Source organism: Artemia sp. Qi Xiang Cuo, chromosome 18 (genome assembly GCF_049724085.1).
Source record: "Artemia sp. Qi Xiang Cuo chromosome 18, ASM4972408v1, whole genome shotgun sequence".
NCBI lineage: Eukaryota > Metazoa > Arthropoda > Branchiopoda > Anostraca > Artemiidae > Artemia > Artemia sp. Qi Xiang Cuo.
In genome coordinates, this window is record NC_142811.1 from 4,455,408 (window position 1) to 4,477,909 (window position 22,502).

Here is a 22,502-nt window from a genome sequence, read left to right on the forward strand (position 1 = left end):
CAATATCTATTCAGGCTTAGATGCCATTTGTGTCAAACTGTACTATTACTGTTAGAAACTGTAAACTGTGTTGTACTTCTGAAAATACGACAAAGTCACCCTTTTTTCTAGCAAAAATTCGTTAAAGGTGCGAGTTTTAAAACAAAATTAGCTTTGAAAATGTGATGAACAGAGGAATTCTCTGGGCAACGACTAAAAATTGACTGGGCAACGATAACCCCCGTGGCTTAAACTAAAAGTCTTTGAACATCGATTTACAGGTGATGGTGTAACTATGATTTGTCTGGTCGATTAAAGAAATAAGGGTTACCCCACCCCACCAGCTTTGAATGAATGAATGGTTTATATTGAAACGACTACTAACTAGCTCGAATGGTCGAATTTGTGTTCTCATCAATGAATATAAAGTTTAAAAATAATACGAACAATAGCTAAAAAACATGCTAGGATACTATACACTCTTTCAGTCTAATATTCAGGCGAAATGAATTTAACTACAAAATCTTATCGCCTGTAACGCTAAGGGAATTAAGAGGAAAAAAGAAGCATACAATAAAAATAAAGAGAGACAACATGTTATTTACCGCTACCTGCTTGTATTGAACTACTACTACTAACAACCCACTACAGCAGCAAACCCCCTGAGACCAACACAGCTGTGCACGCTCTTCCTCCATCTCTCTTTGTTTAAAGCCTCTCTCTTTACACCCTCCCTAGAAGTTTCAGCTTCACTTAGATCCTTCCTCACGAACTCTTCCAATCCTATGAGGGGACTTCCTGCTTTTCGTTGGCTCTAGATGGTTGGCTGAAAAGGATTATATTTGGAAATCTGTCATCCTTCATCCGCAGAACGTGTCCTATCCATCTCATCCTTTCTCTCATTAGACTTATCTTCCTATCCTTCTGTCACTCGAAGAATTAGATTATAAAAGATTTCCCATAGTTATTATTGGTATTGGAAATTTTGTGCATTATGATCAGGCAGTCACGTTGATATAAGTGTGGATGGGAATTTGAGGTATGTGGAATTACTAGAAAGCCCCAAATCAGAAATAGCCTTAAGTGCACATCTTCTGTACCATAGCCATTCCTTGTAAAATTTTGCTGGAAGAAGTAGTTGTTTAAAAAAGTAGACCGCCCTCCGTGTAAAATTTCCCCTGATAAATTCCCCCCTGAAACTTTCTTCTCTGAATCTTTTTTCTCCCGCAGAAAATCCCCCCAACCTTGAAAAAAATTCGGTATACTTTCCAATAACAAATAATGTCTGTGAGCAATGGATTAATTGCGTAACATACAACTCTTTCTCCGGGTACTATGGAGGGTCATGTCATCCCTAAAGGCATAGCTATTGGACATTTCAACTATACTAATCAAATGGCTGTTTTAAAATTTTGATCAGAGAGCGTGGGGAGGGGCTAGTCGCCCTCATCCTATTGGTCACTTAAAAAGGGCATTAGAACTTAGGACCATTGGTTCGGTACGATCACCCTTAGGAAGACCAAGAAAACAAATGTTAGTATTTGTGGTCTTTCTTTTGGTAGAAAATACAAAATTCTACATTTTTGTAGATTAGAGCTAGAAACCTCTACAGTAGGGTTCTCTAATAGGCTGAATTCCTTTTCTTAAAATTACTTTTTTACAGGCTACTTCCTGAGCAATGGGTAAATTGCGTAACTTACAACTCTTTCTCCGTGTACTTTGGAGAGTCATGTCATCCCTAAAGGTATAGCTATCGGACATTTCAACTATACTAATCAAATGGCTGTTTAAAAATCTTGATCAGAGAGCGTGGGGAGGGGCTAGTCGCCCTCATATCCTATTGGTCACTTAAAAAGGGCACTAGAACTTAGGACTATTGGTTCGGTACGAGCACCCTTAGGAAGCCCCCCCCCCCCAAAAAAAAATTGCATTTGTGGTCTTACTTTTGGTAGAAAATACAAAATTCAAACATTGAATATAGTTTGCATTTTTATTCGAGAGAATATTCCAGTTTCATTGTTTGCCGTTAATCGTTATTTTGTTGCTGTTCGAATCCCAGGGATTATCGTTTTCTCGTGCTATTTACAAACAAATTATCATACTATTGATTCGGATTTTGATTTAAATTTTGCATGTTTAGAATTATCGCCATTTGTGGCGAAAGTTCCATCAGATTTCCAGTGGCTTATTTGAGGGGATTTTAACTTCAACATTGCTATTTCTGATGTCCTCTCCTCCGCTCTGTTATCTTTGTTTTCGGTTTTTACTATAGTTTCAAAAGATGCGGATTTTACTTATGTCCATAATTCTGGTTCTTGCTCTAATCTAGACCATGTGCTGGTTTCAAATGCAGCGTTATTACCACAGCCTGTTGATGTTGGATTGGATATGCCTATTAGTGACCATTTTTACCTTTCTTTTTATTTAAATATTCAAATTCCATCTTTTAAAATTATCCATTGTTCTAGTCAAATTGTAAATAAAATGATCTGGGATCGGGAAAAAATGTGGAAATATCATGAAGAATTAGATGCTCTTTTAGCTAAAATAATTGTAAATTATTCTAAGGATGTTGATCAAATTGATATTGATCTATTTAATCTTTAAATTGTTCATAGTTTAAAAGTCGGGGCTAATAAAGCATTTAGGACTGATTCTTTCCGTCGTGGATCTCGTGTTTTAGGTTGGAATCTTAACCCGATTTTAAAGCAAAGCCGAAAGAATGCATCTCAAGCTTGTTACCTTTGGAATTGTGCGGGAAAACCGCGATCTGGACCATTTTATGATGGTATGAAATTAACTAAACGCGTTTTTCGGGCCAAGTTGCGTTTGCATAATGAAATTATAAAAGATGAAATTGGTTCAAGGATTACTAGTGATAGGAATGCGCTTTGGAGTTTGGTTAATTCTAGACTTCGTAATAATAATTGTTCACCAGATTCTAATAGTTCTCTGAAATTAGATGATTGGATAACTCATTATAATCAAGTTTTTCATCCGGTGATGCGGCAGTTGAATCACGGCTTGACTCTCTATTATCGGAAGAAATTACAAAGCCCCACCCAAATAGTAAAATATCTGTTTCTGTTGATGATGTAACGGTAGCAATTAAAGCTCTAAAAAGTGAGCATTCTTTTGATCATGATGGTATACATTCAAACCATATAAAATGGGCATCCCCCAAAGCAATCCTTCTCCTCGCTACTCTTTTTACTACTATTCTTTCTTCTGGAGTTCTTCCAACTAGCTTTTCTCGTGCTACCACTTCACCCCTTTCAAAAAAAGGAGGGAATACGAATCGATGTTCTGATTACAGGCCGATTACTGTTTCGTGCCAAGATTAGCAAAGTTTTTGAGTTAGTTTTATTAAAGTATTTGGAGTCTTGTAACCAAGGCCTGAATCAAATTGGGTTCCGCAAGGGTCTAAGCATGGATGTTGCTCATACCCTCCTTTCAAGAATAATATCCTTTTGTAAGCAATAGGATAGAGTTTATACACTTGCGTTAGATTTTGCGGCGGCGTATGATTCAATTATCCATTCTTGGGCTATGACTGTACTTCTGAAGAATAATATCCCACTACCAGTAGTTTTGATTTTAATAAAGTGGTATGGCTCCTCTCGTATTCGTATTAAGTGGAATAATCTGTTTAGTGATTATAATGTTAAGTTATGCAGGGGGCTGAGGTAATGAGGAATTATTTCTCCTTTGATTTTCAATATTACTGTTTTGGGACTATTTGATCATATTCGGTTAACTTTTATTTATGGTAAAGTTTATGTTCTGTTGTGGATTAATTGTTCAGATTTGCTCCTTTTGAGTCGATCGCTTCAGTCATTTCAACAAAATTTAGATTTTTTAGCAAAGGTTTTTAGTGAGCGTGGACTTCGTTTTTGCCCTGAAAAGTGTCAGTTTTTAATTCTTGGTCCTAAGGCTAATGATCTCGTTAATTCAGAAATTTCTGTTCGTATTTATGATAGTATTTTAAAACCTTTGGAATCTTTTTTATATCTTGGTGTGCCTTATGGACCAACTTTAGCTCTATGCCGCGCTTCTATTTCTAAAGCAGTTAAAAGTAGAATAGCGTCTAGTTTCGGGGCAGTAATTTGTCTTCGCGATCTTCTTTCTCGGAAATCACTGGCTCGGGTATATAATACAGTCGCTTTGCCACAAATTTTAGTTTTTTCAACGCATCTCCCCTTTTTTAGAATTAGTAATATTTCGCATGTAAAAAACACAATTTTTAATTTTGCTAAGTTACTTTGCCGCTTTTCTAAATCTGAATCAAATACTTTTTTAATGAATGCATATAAAATAAAAAACCCTGTTGATGTTTTGGAGAAAAAGCAAAAGAATTTTTTATCCAATTTAAATGTTTTTTCTCGTAATTTATATAGAGCTGCGCACGAAGCTTAATTTATTTTATTTGATTTAATTTTTGAATGAAGTGTTAATTTGTGAAGTGTTAATTTATTATCTATTGAATGAAGTGTTAATTTGTGTGGTAATTTTGATTGAAGGCCTTTGCATATTTCTTGTTATATAGTTTAAAATAATTTTATGGCCTGTTGATTAGCGGTTATTATTTTATTTATTTTATTTTACTCTTCGTATTCGGAGGAAATAAAAAGTTTGAATTGAATTGAATTGAATTTTTGTAGATAAGAGCTAGAAACCTCTACAGTAGGGTTTTCTGATATGCTGAATTCCTTTTCTTAAAATTACTTTTTTACAGGCTACTTCCGTTCAGTGGACTGGAAAATTACGGTCAGTTCAGAAAAAGTCCACACAGTCGTCTATAACCACATATCTGGGGAAAAATAACATTGAGTGCGATGTCTCTGTAGGGACTTCTAAAAGACGCCTTACTGTTAACAGAAAAAATACGGACACTGCCGTTTCTTCTTCTAGCTCTTCCAGCCGAGATGATAGCGATTCACCTTGTCAGTCTTCGATTTCGAAGGTTGGTGTGTGTTTTTTTTTTTTTTCTATGAAAAAAAATCGTTATTTACTAATGAAATAACGTTGTTATTTCACTAATGTCGTTAGCGACGAGCTAACAACTCGTTGTGACACTAAGGCTAACGTAACTGGAAACGATCCTATTGGGGCCGAGGTCTATTCGTTTACCCTTATCTATTCGGAGCTTCCCAATTTGATACCTTTTGAGAAATACCCCTTTTCTTCAGACCCGTTTCCTGCTTCATTCAAGACCATCCTTTTTTAATTTCAGCCTCAGCTTGATTAACAAAAGTGCAATTGTTGGAAGCCTGTCAATTGAGTAAAAAAATAACGCCGTCTAGGTTTTTTTTTTAAGACAAGACAAGAAAAGACAAGATCTTTAATTGACAAAAACATATGACAAATAAATTTCTAAACTGGTGAACGGAGAGCAGGGCTCGATGTGTCGGCCATAAACCATAAGAGAGAAGGATTTATTTGTAAAACACATAATAAACAAAAATCGCTGCTACCTCCTCTAAAAAGCAAACCTTGTCCAAGGAGGAGGTAGAGAAAACGAAATCCTTAAAAACAAAAAGAACACTTGGCCACCGACACCACTAATGCCATCACACTAAACAATATATTGCTTAATGTGATACATGACAAGTATATTGACAAGTATATATTGTTGAAATTGAGCCCTGGTTCGTTGTCCTAAATTATAGGACAGATACACGTTTCCTCATTTTTCATGTCATTATTGAATTCTAGAAACCCTAAGTGACGTACTGAGTGGTTTACCTTGTTATGTTCCATATATTTCAATATATATATATATATATATATATATATATATATATATATATATATATATATATATATATATATATATATATATATATATATATATATATATATATATATATATATATATATATATATATATATATATATATATATATATATATATATATATATATATAATATATATATATATATATATATATATATATATATATATATATATATATATATATATATATATATATATATATATATATATATATATATATATATATATATATATATATATATATATATATATATATATATATATATATATATATATATATATATAGACCCCGGCGCCCTGTCGGCGGATCGACCGAGCGCCGCTGATGAGAGGCCCGGTCAACTGCCGCCGATGAGAGGCCCGGTCGACCGCCGCTGAAGTGTCGCAACGCCGCAGGCGCGCCGCCGCTGGCCAAAGCGGCGGCGTTCGGTCGACTTTAAATTAATTTGAGGAATTCTTTATTGCGTCAACCGCAAAGTCGGAGCCTTTACTTCTCGTGTGGTTTAGTATTTCGATTTTCCTGATCAGAAATCAAGCAGGGCTTGTACTATCCCCGAATTTTCGGGTATTTCGCCGAAAATCTATGCGTCACCCCGAAAAAAAATTTGGTTCCCCGAAAATAACGCAATCACGGTGCCACCCTAGCGATTTATCACCAGTGACTCTCCCTGCCAAATATTACTTTGCATGCCATAATTCCTCACTACTCTCTTGTTCGTTAATTTTCTTCTCTTTTGTTACTTTGCATAAAAACCCTATTACATCCCTACATACCCTATTACAACCCTATTATCAGAAAACCCTATTACATAGGTTTCAAGCTCATATCTGCAAAAATCTGCAACTTTGTATTTTTTGCTAGAAGAAAAATATACGAATATAGAAGTTAGTTAATTTGTAAATTACGTCATAATCAAATTTAGAGACATTTATTTAGCAAAAGAAAAGTAAAATTTTTATGCAAATTTTGTTTACTTATTCAATGACGGTGAGCCAAAATAAAAACTCCGTTAACTAAAAAACGATCAGAAATTAAATAAAAAAAACAAGTTTTTTAAACTGAAAGTAAGGAGCGACATTAAAACTTAAAACGAACAGAAATAATTCCGTATATGAAAGTGGCTGTTCCCTCCTCAACGCTTCGCTCTTTACGCTAAAGTTTTTTATTGTTTTAAAAAATAAAGTTATGAGACAAAGTCAAACTTATACAAAGTCAAAGTCAAACTTATAAAGTCATACTTATTCCTTATACCTCTGTATAAAAAAAAAGAAAAAAAAAAAAAAAAAAAAAAAAATGAATAGAAAGAAATACCTCTAGGTATATAGAAATCAACACTAACCCTTGTATCATGAGAATGAACAGTAGACCTAATGCCCAATAAATTACTAAACAGCAAGGCTGAATATCCTGCTGCAGTCCAAAAATAAATCACAATACAAACAATCTACGAATGCCTGCAGCTGGCAAGATGTTATAAGTCGGGTGAATTTCCTGAACAGACCGATAAAAAGAAATACCTTCTAAGATCCTTACTGCATGGTTTGGTAGAACTTTTATTGTTTCAAGGATAGATGGAAAAGCAGAGAGCCGAATACTTGAACAATAAAGTATATACGGGTGTATAAGAGAAATATAAAAGATGACAGGGGAGAGATTTGCGAAATTAGGTATTCTTTTCAGTCAAATAATAAGAATAATCTATTTAAGTAGTGTAATTGGTAAAATTAGTGCAGTAATAAGTATCTGATCTCTGCTTCTGGCAGAAAAATGATTACAGAGCTTGAAAAAACGCCAAGTATCACCACACGCTAGATGGCGCCAGATTTTCTTCTGTCGATACTAGTGCCAGTTTCCACTTTTGTAAGCTACCAAGGCTTTTTGAGCCCATCTTTCTGCGGTAAACCTTGTCTGAACGTTCTTAAGCGTGTATCTTCTTATTAGCCTATGCCGAGTGAATAATATCTCCCTATAAACCTGGTCAATTCAATATAATTGAATTGACATTCAACTTGAACTTTGGCTTTATTGAATATAAACACACAAATAAAACACAACTTAATGGTAGTTACAAGTTTAACAAAATAATAAGTACCCCTCTTAAGTCAAACTCCTTCCCACCCCTTTCGAGAACATCCTGCTTCTCTTTCAGACCCGACCTGATTAACAAAAGCACAATTTTTGAAGTCTGTTAACCCTTAGTGGTAAACCTTGTATTAACTGTATTAACTGTTTATCAAAAACAAAGAGAGAGAAAAATCTCAAGATGAAGGAAACAAACGGACTACGGCCAGTAGAATGAAAAGGCGAAATAAAACGACGTGGATATTTCGCCTGAATAAAAAAAAAGCGTCTTAACGCTAAGAAACAAAGATAAAATAAAAAAAAAAAACCATTGCACCATTGAATTGAATATTTTTAGTTGATGTCACCGTTGAATTGAATAATAATAATGTGATTGAGCACCATTGAATTGAATAATTTTAGCTGATGTCACCGTTGAATTGAATAATAATAGTGTGATTCAGCACCATCAAATTGAATAATTTTAGTTGATGTCACCGTTGAATTGAATAATAATAATGTGATTGAGCACCATTGAATTGAAAATTGTAGTTGATGTCACCGTTGAATTGAATAATAATAATGTGATTGAGCACTGTTGAATTGAAAATTGTAGTTGATGTCACCGTTGAATTGAATAATAATAATGTGATTGAGCACCATTGAATTGAAAATTGCAGTTGATGTCACCGTTGAGTTGAATAATATAATGTGATTGAGCGCCATTGAATTGAATAATTTCAGTTGATGTCACCGTTGAATTGAATATTAATAATGTGATTGAGCACCATTGAATTGAATAATTTTAGTTGATGTCACCGTTGAATTGAATAATAATAATGTGATTGAGCACCATTGAATTGAATAATTTTAGTTGATGTCACCGTTGAATTGAATAATAATAACGTGATTGAGCACCATTGAATAATTATTAGCTTCTCTGGTGCTCAATCAAGCCATCTGGTGAAAAATTTCGCTAGATTTTAGGTATTTTATTGTTGTTTTAGTAATTGTCTTCAATAATCTTTTGATTTACGTGCTGATTTAGTGATTTTTTTCGGTTAGGCTATGTAAAAAGTCACTAGAAATATTAATAAATCACTAGGGATGACAACCCAGGCTGTATAAGCTTTCACACAACCAATTAAAACAAGCAGGTATCATTTTCACCCTTCTTGATACTTAATATAACTAATACAATACTAATACTAATTACTATAAACATTACTATAACTAATAACGCATAAATTTAAATTTATATCTGATTTTTAGGGAAAGATGAAGAAAAAAGGCTCCACTTTCAATCAGGCATTGTATATATTGTCTGTTTTAGTTTATTAATATAATATTTTCTTTTACATTAAATATTTATATCTTTTGTCACCCTTTTAGCCCCCTTATTGCAAGTTCAGCACAAATGTAGGAATATTAGGGGTCCTGCCCTATTTGAACGACATCACGGAAACAGTTAAATGTTGGTGTAAAAATGCGATTTTCAGAGTTCAGAAGCTCAGAGTATTTAACAATAAAAATCATAAAGAAATAACTACTTCAACACAATCTCCCCCATAAGGATCCATGGCCAGGAAAGAAAAAGGGAGGAAAAAAATACCAACACAAAAAAAATATAAACAAAATCAAAAAAATTCAGTCGCCTACCTTAATAATCCCCAAAATGACAAGCTAGGCAGGGGGTAGCGCATGATTTCACCAATTCAGATAAATTCACAACTCAATCTAGAGACATCAACTCCAAGGGAAACCGGAAAAAAAACTTAATTACTAGCTAGAAATTCTCTAACTAGTAAGCTCCCTGAGTCTGCAGACTCAGGGAGCGTGTTCCAAATCCTGTTGCAAGCTGTCAGAGGGTTGAAGTCAGTCCTGACTGAGGAAGTATGAAGAATCTGTAAATTGCTAGAAGTGCGGAGATGATAAGTCGATTGATCAGAAACAAAAGATATATTATTAGATAGAGCAGCAGGAAGATGGCCGTGCAATTGTCAAAAAATGAAAGAAGAGCAAGAAAAAAAATAGAGAGATTTCATCAAGCAAGGATTTAAGTGAAGATCGGTTAGTTTCCTTAATAAGAGTCCTTGCTTTATCATAAAGTTTTGAAAGTGGCTTCAGAGACGAGGAAAAAGTTGACATCCAAATAACAGAACAATATGAAACATAAGACTGAACTAGGCTGTAGAACAAGATTCTAAGAATCGACCCTGGAAATATGTGTTTGAGGTTCCTGAGGATTTCAAGACTCCTGGAGACTTTCATTTTAATCAGGTCAATATGATACTTGAAGGAAAGATTTTTGCCAAGCAAGATGCTTAGAAATCTAATGTAACGATTCTTAGTTCTACTTAGAGAACCTCTTGATACGTGTATTTCATTTAGGTCAGGGCAAGCCTTTGAGACTCTGGAGAAAATGAGAAAACATGACTTTCCGACATTTAAGGCAAGATAATTTACATGAAACCACTGGATAACTCTTTCAAAAAGGGCTTTCGTCTTTGAACGAAGATCAGACTCAGTTCTACCAGCTGTGCCAAAAGTACTGTCATCAGCATAAGCAATAGGTGCATCCGGTAGGGACGAACTCCTGTCACAATTAGTGACCAGCAAATGGTAGGTTTTAAATTTTGAACCGTATTAATAAGCTCATTGACGTAGATTAAGAAGAGTATCGGCCCAATGACAGATCCTTGTGGAACGCCGAACTCTATTCCAGAAGGATTAGAAAAGTGCGGATCAACCGAGATGACTTGACCAGATAAATATGATAGAAACCAAGCATAAGCATTCCTTCTCATACCAATATGGGACAGTTTCCAAAGAAGAATCTTCTGTGTTAATGAGTCGAGTGCTTTTCGTACATCGAGAAAAAGAGCAGCGGATATCAGACCAGAGTCACGAACTAAATGTAAATAATTCAAGAGAGTTGCACATGCATGCTCAGTTGAGTGCTTCGCCCTAAAACCAAACTGAAAATCATGAAAAAAATGTTTAGAATTAAGAAAATCAAGAAGTCGAGATAGCAAAGCTTTTTCAAAAATTTTACTAAACACTGATAAAAGAGATATGGGACAGTAATTTGCAGGATCATTCCTTGGTCCACCTTTAAAAAGAATAATAAAGTGAGCACAACTTAAAGCACTTGGGAAGACACCATTTTCAAAAGAAAGATTGATAAGTCTCGTGAGGGCAGAAACGATGACAGGAAGAATGAACTTGACGACCTTAGTACGAATACGGTCTGGGCCAGAAGATGAAGAATACCTCAAACCATTGACAATTCTGGCTATTTCAGCTTCAGAGGCAGGTTCCAATACCATTGATTTAGGACAAGGCAGTCCAAGGTAAGACCTAAAATCATTTAGAGAAGAAGGACTTACAGAAGTGGCTGTAGTTTTGCATCTTGACCTTTTAGTTCACCCTCTACATTTTCGAATTCCATCACAACACAGTCATTTTGCCTTCCATCACAAATTTTATTATAATATATTTCGAATAAATTATAATATATATTAAATTGTTATATATGTATAGCTAACCATAGCTTTTTTCACATTGTACAACTAATTTCCTAATGTAAAAGAGGAAATTGGAAAATGTATTGACACTATCGGTCCTTTACGAAGGAAGAATGTGTAATTTTTTATTTCCTCTTAAAGAAGGAAAAAAAGAAAAAAATCGGTAATTTTTCTGCCTAGCATTTAATATGAATCAATTAAGAATCCAAGACTCACTTCACAAACTATCAAAACGGGATGTCTTTCTCTGTTTTTTTTTTAGTACGAATCAGTTAAGAATCCATGACTCATTTCATAGCTATCAAACGGGAATGTCTTTCTCTAATAACTTGGAAACAACTGATTTGAGAACAAACAGCTTTGTTTTGAAAAATCACGAAATTTTAGTGATTTTATGGTTGATTTAGTGATTGTCTTCAATGATCTAGTAATTTATGTGCTGATTAATGATTTGTTCGTTTAGGCTATGTAAAAAATCACTAGAAATAGAGATAAATCACTAGAGGTGGCAACCATGGCTATATACGCTTCCACTTAACCATTTTAAACAAGCAGATATCATCTTTGCCGTTCTCGATACTTTATGTAACTAATACAATACTAATTACTATAAACATTACTATTACTAATAGCTTATTAGCTTATATTATTAATAGCTTATAGTTTATTATATGCAATATCTTCTTTTACATTATATATTTATTATCACCCTGTCAGCCGCCTTATTGCATGTTTAGTTCAAATTTACAAGTTTAGTACAAGGAAGATTAGGAGTCATATCCTCATCCCTATTTATTTGAAGGACATCACGGAAACAATAAATATTAGTGTAAAAATGCGCGATTTTAGTATAATATATTTCGATAAAATTATATATTCTGAATTGTTATATATGTATAGCTAATTATAGCTTTTTTCACATTGTACAACTAATTTATCAGTTTTTTTTTACTCTTTTTTACACAATAAAACTAGCCATTCAAAACTGATCAATAGAATGGTAGTTTTTATTATGTTCCTAGTATTTTATTATTTTTAGGATAAATTAGTTTTGATTTCTTTCTCTTCCTTTTTTATTCTCTTTATAACTTTCTTTGTTTTTCAGTCAGTCGCTCATCTAGCTAAGTTTTTCTAAAATTGTGTGCTTTTTATGATCTTAGATTAGAAGCGTTTTTTTTCAGTTTATATCTTCGTGTGAAGCATTCTTAACTCCTTCCACCGAAAAAATTCGTAAAAAATTGCACAAGTTATATGGATTAAGTCATAACGTAAAAGAGGAAATTGGAAAATTCATTGACAATGTCGGTCCTATACGAAGGGAGAATGTGTTTACGAAAATAAAGATGGTTCTTGACGAAGTTCGAAAATGTGAAGCGTCTGCAGAGAATGGAGAAGAAAATCCTAAAGAAGCTGAATTATTATCACCCCTTGATGAAGCCTTAGAAAGTAAACTTAAAAAAATGGATAAAGCAATAACGGTAAGTTATTATGACGTAAGCTGGTAAGTTATGATGGTAAGAAAGCACAATGACGGAAAGACAAGTTATTTTGACGAGATAATGGTAACCAAGGGATAGGTTTCAGAACTCAAGTATTATTCATGCTAATTAATTTTTTGTTATTATATTTTCCAAGATAATGAGTAATAAAATAAACTAAAATTTGCCCAAAGCCGTGCCATTAAAGCAGTTTTTCGGCTATCCCGTCTATATTCAACCCGTGATTTTTACTTAGATTTTGGTATAGCTCCACTGGATAAAATCCTAAAAAAAATTCAACTTATCGCTTGCTTACTCTGCTTTTCACAATAATCTTCCTGCTCAACTACTAACCTATTATAACCTCCTGAGACCTGACCATAGAAATACTTTCCTGATTATGTTCATTTCTTTGTAGTTGACTTAAAAAAAATCATTTTGACCATTGATCAACTAAAAAAAAAAGTTGACCCCCCCTCCTTCCATCTGGAGGATGTCCACAGGTGTGGACATTGGGTCTCTATCGAGCTAAGTGTATAGTAAAAATCTGTTTCGTCTATTAAAAAAGATATTTCAAAACGTTGAAAACAAAACATTACCCTTCATGAAATTTCTTGAAGCAGTTGTTGTCTTGTGTCAAGCAGAGAATGATTTTACACTGCGAGCACATCCATCTTGACCTTTTGCAGCATCCAGGCCTTCTGCATCGGGCTGCATTCGCCAAGTCACAAAATTCTGGTAGATGCAGTGCAGCTCTGGCATATGGTGGAGGGATTGGCCTCTTTTTCACACTCAAAACACGGTGTTGAGTTTCACCCAATGGCTCTTCGTTGCTATTTTCTTAACCCCGTGACTCCGAGCTTCCAGAATTGAGCAAAAACTCGGCCACGTTGAAACGAAAATCAATGAGCTGTTTGAGGTCACCAGAAACTTCTGGGCCATGGCCTTTCAGCTCATGAAATGCATTGGCTAGTGCAGCATCCACAAAATGATGAAACAGACGCACAGTCCATTTTTTAGTACGCGTCTCAAATCGGTAATAGCTGACCATGCGGTCCACAAGGTCGACCCCACCCATGTAGGTGTTGTAGTCGGAGACTACTTGTGGACATTTGACCTGCACGTAAGACCCATGGCGCTTGTCATACCGTTTGACCTCTGTCTCCTCTTCTATACCTTTGCAGTTTGAAGACAGGAGAACCACTTTGTTATCATACCACTGGGTCACGGCTACTTTTCTATCTGAGTGCACAGACATGACAGAGGTTCCTCTGCCCTTTCTTTTCATTTCTGTTTCGGTAAAAAGCGTTGGGCCGTTGGCACCCAAACGGTTCTTCATGATAGTTCCGGTAGCATTTATTTTTCTTTCAGCCAGCATGTCGAGGAGCTTAACAGACGAGAAGAATCGGTCAAAATAGAGGTATGTACCTTCTGGTAGGGTCTCAGACAAGCGCAGTACGATCCCAGCTGACAAGCCATGTGCTACCAGATGTTCTCCCAGGGTGGTGGCTCCCTGGTAGATTTGGAAGTCAAGTATCAGCCCTGAGGAGCTGGCAAGGACAAAATTCTTTAATCCAACTGGATTGGGCTTGTTAGGGACATATTGCTTGAGAGTCGACATACCCTGGAAGGGTATCATCTGTTCGTCAATTGAACAGTTCCTGTCACGTGGCAACTGGAGACAGATATTCCTGAAGTTGTCAAGGATCGGCTGCACCTTCCAAAACCTATTTTTGGGTTTTTTTTCGTCTGAGATTTCTGAATCAACAACGAACTTCAGGTTCGACCGGATTATGAATAATCTGTCTCGAGTCATCTTTTGCGATATGGCTTTTACCCTAAACTTCCCAGATCAGTACATGCGGATCCAAGGAAACTTGAGGGTCCCCATCATGCTGACAATGCCAGCAAACATTTTCAGCTCGTCAGGAGTTACATTCAAGCTTTTGTGTTGGATCAACTGATAGTTGTAGTTCATGGGAACATCTGTACGTTTAAAGAAGCTCTCCGGGTAATATTGCAAAAAGAATTGTTCTGTACTCCAGTCGTCGTGGTCCTGGAAATGAGCGAGGCTCACGTCCGGGCCACGATGATTATCGAACCACCGAGACTTCCTTCAGGACAAGGTTGCTGCTACTTTGTTAGCCTTCAAGCGGTTGGCACGGGTTGCTAAGGGTACGTCATCATCAGATTCTTCATTTTCAACATCTGGAAGAACAGCATAGCTGCTTGATGACGGAATGGCTGCAACAGCTGGTTCACCATCACAGTCTGAAGACGACAAGGAGTGGTTTTTATCCATTCCTCATCATCATCTAAATCAGAGAGGTCCAGGTCACTCTCATAGAGCATTCCAAGGGCGTCATCAAGGGAAACTAAAATAAAGGAACAGGTTCAGTAAGCTTGAAACTAATAGCTAGATAGATAGATAGATAGATAGAGATTGGCAAAAGAACTATCACAAACCTTAGTGGACCAAATTTGCATTTCCTAGTAAAAAAAAAAAATACAATAACAACACATAGTTACCACTGTAACGAAAACACGACAGGTAACAGTCAGAAAACACAAAATACAAAAGTCATAAATATAGGTCATAACTATAAAATATTTTTAAGGTCATAAAATAAAAAGATAAAAAGGGTAACAAATAAAATAACCAAATATTCAACAATGAAAAAATAATATATACATATATACATATGAAAAAAATATAAATAGTTTAATTTTTAGCAGACTTACGGGTTGTGATTTTGGTTGATTTTATTTGCAAAAAAGGGAATAAAATTTTTTTATAAAGTAAGGAAGAAAAGGGTATGGGAGACATAATGGGGGTGCGTGGGGAAACTGTAGAGGGGGGGTGATTTCTTAGGGGTGAGTGGTGGCTAGGTTGTTACCAATTTAATTAATCAAACAGTCATTGGCTTTTGCTATCCCTATTGAAACCAAGATTTGAACTACTAAAAATCAACCCTAGCTTTTTACTCGGTTGGAACCGCCTGTCCATAGACGTGGACATGGAGGTTTTCCAAGTTCAAACAGATGGCACTTATCAGACTACCTGCTTATAAAACTATCTAAGCACTTTCTAGAATCAAGAGAGTATACCTGATTTTTCTCAGAACTCGTTCTCACCACTTTCTTTTTTTTTTATTTTTTATTAACTTTTCTTTTTTTAATCTCCTTATTTTAGCCTTTTCTAGTTTGTAAAAACACCACTAAAAGTCGTAGAAACTTTCTGAAAAAAATCGTAGATGGCTTTCCAAGTCCAAAAAGCACGTTGAAATAACGAAATCTTTGCTAGATGGCGAGGCCTTTTAACAAAAAAATTTTTATGGGGGTGTCCACAGACGTGGACACCAGGTCCCAGGAGGATAATATTAATAATTCGGAAGCCCACTGTCTCCGTTCATCCAATAGAGCCTTTGTAATCCCTAAATGTGTTTCTAGTGCTGCCCAGCAATCTCCAATTTACAAATCTATTATGCAATGGAACAAAATACCCTCTAGTGTTGAGCTAGCCACAAGTTTCCGCACGCTGTACAATAATGTAACAAAACTTGACAATGATAATTTCTTAAACAACATTGGCCTGCCATAATATAAGAAAAGGAAACAATCAAAAAAGGTGTTTTAAGGCCAAAAGAGAATACTGAATAAACAAACAAAGCGAATATTTCAAGAGGACAACCGCCTCTCTTCTTCAGCGCGAAACGAAATAATGTAATCAAGAAAAGTGCCGAAGAAAAAAACAACGAAAAACAAACGTGGAAAGTCAATGTGAATAGAACAAAATTTAAAGAACAAAATTTAAAGAAAGAAAAACGAGCAAAAATGGGGTTTTTATAGGCCAAATTAAAATACTGAAAAAACAAAGCGAATATTTCGAGAGTACAAACGCCTCTCTTCTTCAGCGCGAAACGAAACGATGTATCCAAGGAAAGTGCCGAAGAGAAAAAAAAACAACAAAAAACAAACGCGGAAAGTCAATGTGAAAAGAACCCAAAAACCAAAGAAAAAACCAAAAACTTAAAAGATGAATAAAATTCAATAAAAGCCAAAAATTAAAAGAATTAAAACCAAATACCTAACAACCATAAAAGCGAGTCATTCGCCAATATCCGCGATTTGAACAAAATCAAAAAAAATATGAACTGCCATCGACGGATACTAGCGAACAACTGAGAAATAAAAGAGAAGAAAATAATTCATGCACTCAAAAACAAAACGAACCAGCAATTAAATAAGTTATAGAATTATGTTATCTAATTTCGGATTTTAATTATTGCATTTCTTGCAGACACCCTTTGAGACCAAAGGGGTTGTTCACGTGTTTGATTAGATGACTGGGAAAGTGGTTCAAGGTTTATTTTAGGGATTACTAAAGTATCGGCTTCTCTTTTGAGAAAACCGAAATATGACTCGTTTTTTCTTAAATCACCGGAATCTCTGTTTAAAGCTAGACCTAGATGTTGGTATTAAATACCAACATTTAGGAACTAATACCAATGTGGAACTCATGGCCGTATCCAGGGGGGGGGTTACCCGGTTTGAACCCCCCCCCCCCCGAAATTTTTTGACCGACTCTAAAATAAGTCGAAAATTATTAAAACCTATGTAAAAATCATTAAAATTAGTCGAAAACTTAGTAAAAAATTATTAACTCCCCCCCCCAAAAAAAAAGTAAAAAATTAGTAAAACCCCCCCTGAACAAAAATCCTGGATACGGCCCTGGTGGAACTAAATACCAATGTGGAACTAAATACCAATATTTAGGGCTTCGGTTTTCTCAAAAGAGAAGCCGATACTTTATTAATCCCTGAAATAAACCTTAAACCACTTTCCCAATCATATAATCAAAACAATATTTCATTTCGCGCTGAAGAAGAGAGGCGGTTGTCCTCTCGAAATATTCGCTTTGTTTGTTTATTCAGTATTCTCTTTTGGCCTTAAAACACCTTTTTTGATCGTTTCCTTTTCTTATAACTTAAAAATATAATTTAATCTTTCAACTCTTAACCAATTTGCTTTAATTACCCGTATTTTGTTCTTCTTTCTTTTTTTAAGTATCACTTTAAATTTTTATTTTCTTTTTGTCCTTAATAAGTTCTCTTTTAGGATATTTATTGTTATTGATGTTATGTTTTATATTCGAATGGACTGAATTATTATCATCGGTACATGAAGTCTTAGAAAGGAGATATAAAAAAATGGATACTATCATGACGGTAAATATTAACGCTTAAAACTTAATTAATATTAATATTAAACTGAATTTTAAAACTGAAATGACTTAACTAAAATTACTTGAAACTTAATTCTAAAACTGAAATGACACGTTATGTTGACGAAATAATAGTAATCAAGGGCTAGGTTCCAAAACTCAATTATTATTAATAACAGTTACTTGTTATTATTTTTGTTTGAAGTTAATGGATAACGAAAAACTGTGTACGATTTTTATCACTTGTAAGTGCAGAATGGGCTACAATGTTAGCCCCTTTCATGGTTCCAGCATCATCTATAACATAGTAAAGAATGAACTCTAGCCCATAGTAACCGAAAATTTAGAGACACATTTAAAAAGAAAAAAAAATTATCAAACGACGGAGAATCGCCATTTGAAGCTGATTCAGGAATGGTAACTCTTAATTTCGTTAGTCTTAATGGGAAAGAATTATTTCGAGAAATATTTATCGAAATTTCGAAAAATAGGCAGAAACCCCCCCCCCCCCCCGAAAATGGTGTCGGATCGAAATGAAAACTGCATCATTTGAATGGTGTATGGGGAGTGCACCATAGTCGAACACTCCATACAGGAGAATTGACAAACAAGAAAATCACTTTTTCCCAAGGCAATCAATGATACGTCTCCGTTTTTTTTTACCAGGGGTGCTTGATTCAAACCGTTTAGCACCAGATTTTAGCAAACCAGCTTTAGTAGTATCAGTGCTACTAAAGCTGAAATGTTATTTCTAAGGTTTTTGAAATTGGGGATGGGTCATAAAACCTCCAGCGGGTGGTTTTTGACCCTGTTGACTCCAATGATATGCTTTACATTTAGGTCGGGCACCATTTTTGTAGAGTGTCGAGCTCTTTTAAAATTGATATATTTTTTTCATAATGAACTTTAACTATTTAGATGAAAAGAAATAATAGTCAACATTCCTCAATCAACTTTAAAGGTTTTCTCACCAGATAGTTTTCTAAAAGACATTTTTAAACTTTCGGTTACTATGGGCCGTAGTTCGCACTTTTTTCTGAGTTGCAGCTATAGCTGCAACCATAATTATAAGCATTATAGGGCCAAATTTGTTGTTATTAGGCATTTTAGGTTGAAGGTGATGAAAAATAATTAATAATCATAATTGAGTTCTGGAACAAATCCAAGGAAAAAAAACGCTTCAAGTGCAGATTGTTTTAATTAAAAAATCACAGTTTTAGTACCCATATTAAAGAAAAATTTCTTCTTGTCGTTTTGTTCTGGGTTTTATTATTTTCCTCCAATATATCAGTGAATCAGGGGACAGGCTAGTTCACCCTCTACGTCATTTTGCCTCAAACATAACACCCTATTAACTCGGTAACGGCGTCGGTTACTTAGATTGTGTCATCAGTCTAAGGACACAGATAGTGCTGTCAGTCTGAAAGAACGAAGAGATAAACGTTTGTTCATGTGGGTACCCTGGATATTATGAAATGACATTATTCTTGGATTAAAAAAAAAGCAAAAAAACGAAAAAGCAAAAAAACTAAAAAACTAAAGTAGGGTTGTCAGAATTTTGTATATCAGAAGTTTTCTGTGTACCAAAGAAAAAAAATTTTTGGCTTTTTAGTTCATTTTGAAATAAAAACGCGTCTTTAAAGAATTTTTTTAATTTATGACTTACTCTCATTAAATCTTGCAATTAATTTTACTCTTCTTACTCTTCTTAATTTTACTTCTTCAATGATTTTTTCGCCTAGTCTATAACTATCCAAGGATCTTCCAGTGTCGGGTGCAACCTGGTAAAAAATTTTATTTGAGAGTTTTTATTGGGGCTAAAGGGGCTTTAGCTCCCCTCCCCCTATCAAGAACAAAATTACATTTTGTTTTCTCATTGCGGCACTGGTCTGTAATAGACCCTTGTAGTCAACCCCATCCAATAAGCAATGATTGAGATATTGATTCTCGCTTGTAATGATTCATGAAGAGACCACACTTTTCTCTTCTTACGACCAATACGTAGACCACAATTTTTCTCTTCTTACGACAGTTTTCTCCTCTTGGAATTCATGTTTTGGGTGATCATTCTTTGATTTAATGGATAATCAAAGGTTTCATATTTGAACCTTTGTTTAAGCAGACACTTTTGTAGTAGTGTTTAATTAACAAAGGTTTAATTAAAGGTTTAATTAACAAAGGATAATCAAAGGTTTAATATTGAACCTTTGTTTAAGCAGACACTTTTGTAGTAGTGTTTAATTAACAATTACCTGCTTATTAAAGATTTAAGTTACATTACATTTTATTTAATCATATGAAATAGTTTATAGAATAATTAGTTAAATCGAATAACTTAAATCAAACTAAAATTTAGAAAATAGTTGCCTGCTTATCTACTGATTGAAGGTAGTCAATCAGTCTACCAGTCTACTCTACGCTGTCATTCTAAAAAATAAAGTCATCAAGTTTACTGATAAACATCATGTTCATAGAATCCATATCTTAGCTGATTATGTGTAACTCGTTTAAGCTGGCTTTACCAAACTGGCTGAACCGGTTTGGAGAATTAACCGGTTTAGCTGGTTTGGAGAATTGGTTTGGATGTCAAAGGTGCACATGTCAGAGTCTCCCTGTGAATATAAAGCAAAATAATAGTAAGACGAGAAATAACCTGAGACTAAACATAAAATGAACATAACACAAGGGATAAAAAGAATAAAGTCTTTTTAAGAATTCTGGTTTTAGCTTATTCTTTAGTTTTTGTAAGATTTTTTAAAGCAATTTATAAATTATAAATATTAGAACAATATTCGCTTCATTAATTTTTACTGTACTTAGAATAAGAAATTTTAAGAACAGACTAACCAATGAACTAATTAAGTGAGCAAAATAAAATTTTCGAGGATTAAGCTTAAATTATTCCCATCTATAAGAAAAATGATAAGAGTGAGCGTGGTAATTATCGAGATATTATCCTGGTCTCTGTAAATAGCAAATTACTTAGCAATATAATACTTTTTAGACTGACAGATGCTGTTGGCAATTTTTAAGAGAAGAACAGTGCGTTTTTAAAAAAGGTTGAGGATGTGTCGACCAAATTTTCCCTCTTAGGTTAATAATTGAGAAGTGCCTGAGTTGTCAAACACCTTTGGTCCTCACTTTTATAGATTCTGAGTAAGCGTTTGATCCAGCCGTTAGAAGAGCTTTAGGGAAGGTCCTATTCTTGCATGGTATACCAGACAAATACATAAAGTTATACATTAGTGCTATGTATGAGAATAACATTGCTGCAGTTAAGGTAGGAAATAAGGTCAGTCGAGGTTTCTTATTGAATTTGAAGTTAAAAAGGGTTGCTTTCTATCCCCATTTGTATGGATTATTATGATAGACTTTGTCTTGAGGAACACGGCAAAGGCTATGGGAGAGCTTGGAGTCAATTGAGGAAGTAAAATTCTTTTAGACTAGGATTTGGCTGAGGATTTGAGCGTCCTTGTGGAAAATGTTAGCTAAATGAATGAATTTTCGGAGGTTTTGGAGTTCGGGGGGCAAGAATAAGTTTGAAAATTAATGTGAAGAAGACTAAGTCACTAAGGCTGGGAATAAGCGAAGGTGAAGAGGTGATGTTGGGCGACATGAATATCAATCACGTGAGCAGCTTTACTTACCTAGGCAGTATAATTAGTGAAGATTTTATAAGTAGAATAGCCAATGCCCAGTGTCTTTTTAACCCTGGAGTTGCAAAAATTTTGGAAGAATAAGAAGATAAGCCTGCGAACGAAGATCAGAATATTTGAAGCTACAATAATGACAGTGGTCAAGTATGGTTCTGGAACATGGGCGCTTCGAAAGACGGAGGAGGATTTTCTTATATTGTCTCCAGAGGAATTGTCAACAGACTCTTTTGGGCACACGTTCGACTGACCATATTTAAAACTGTAAGCTGTACAAAAATGGGATTCTATCCTGCTTTGTAGGGCTATATTCAGAGAATGGTTGAGATAGCTAAGATACGTTCTGCGGATGAAGGATGACAAAATGACGATTTCGCCCAACGTTGAATGAATTAACCTGAGCTAGTTTTAAGTGTTTTTATTAAATTTTTGGACGTTTTTAAAAAAGAGAATTCTCAAAAAATTGACTTCAAGCCTTCTGTGCTTGTGGTAGTAATTTTTTCAAAACAAATATCTTATCTTCTACTCCATAAGAGGGCAAACTGAGTCATCCAAATGTATTTGGGAGCGAATTTGTAAGGAAGCACTAGAAGATTTGAGAAACAACATCTTTAAGTGCGGAATATACGATGAAGAGTACTTGATAAGTATTGTTGTTGTTCATTGGAAATGAAAATTAATTTTTTTAAATGTAATAAAAAATAGGAAGTCCAGTGACGCAGGCTATTATTACCTTACCTTAGATCCGCCTATGCCTCCAGAGGCACCCAGGGCATCAAGAA

General features: G+C 34.7%; 1 protein-coding gene and 1 pseudogene across 1 annotated transcript in view; one reads left to right on the top strand and one right to left on the bottom strand.

Annotated features, from left to right (window-relative positions):
• Positions 1-22,502, top strand: part of LOC148941137 (uncharacterized) — a 161,957-nt gene that overhangs the window by 78,240 nt on the left and 61,215 nt on the right. The window contains exons 6-7 of the mRNA XM_089104015.1: positions 4,715-4,942; positions 12,547-12,843. Of these exons, the coding sequence (XP_088960141.1) occupies positions 4,715-4,942; positions 12,547-12,843 (525 nt within the window). The remainder of the gene's footprint in view (positions 1-4,714; positions 4,943-12,546; positions 12,844-22,502) is intronic.
• Positions 5,353-11,289, bottom strand: LOC148941138 (uncharacterized; annotated as a pseudogene).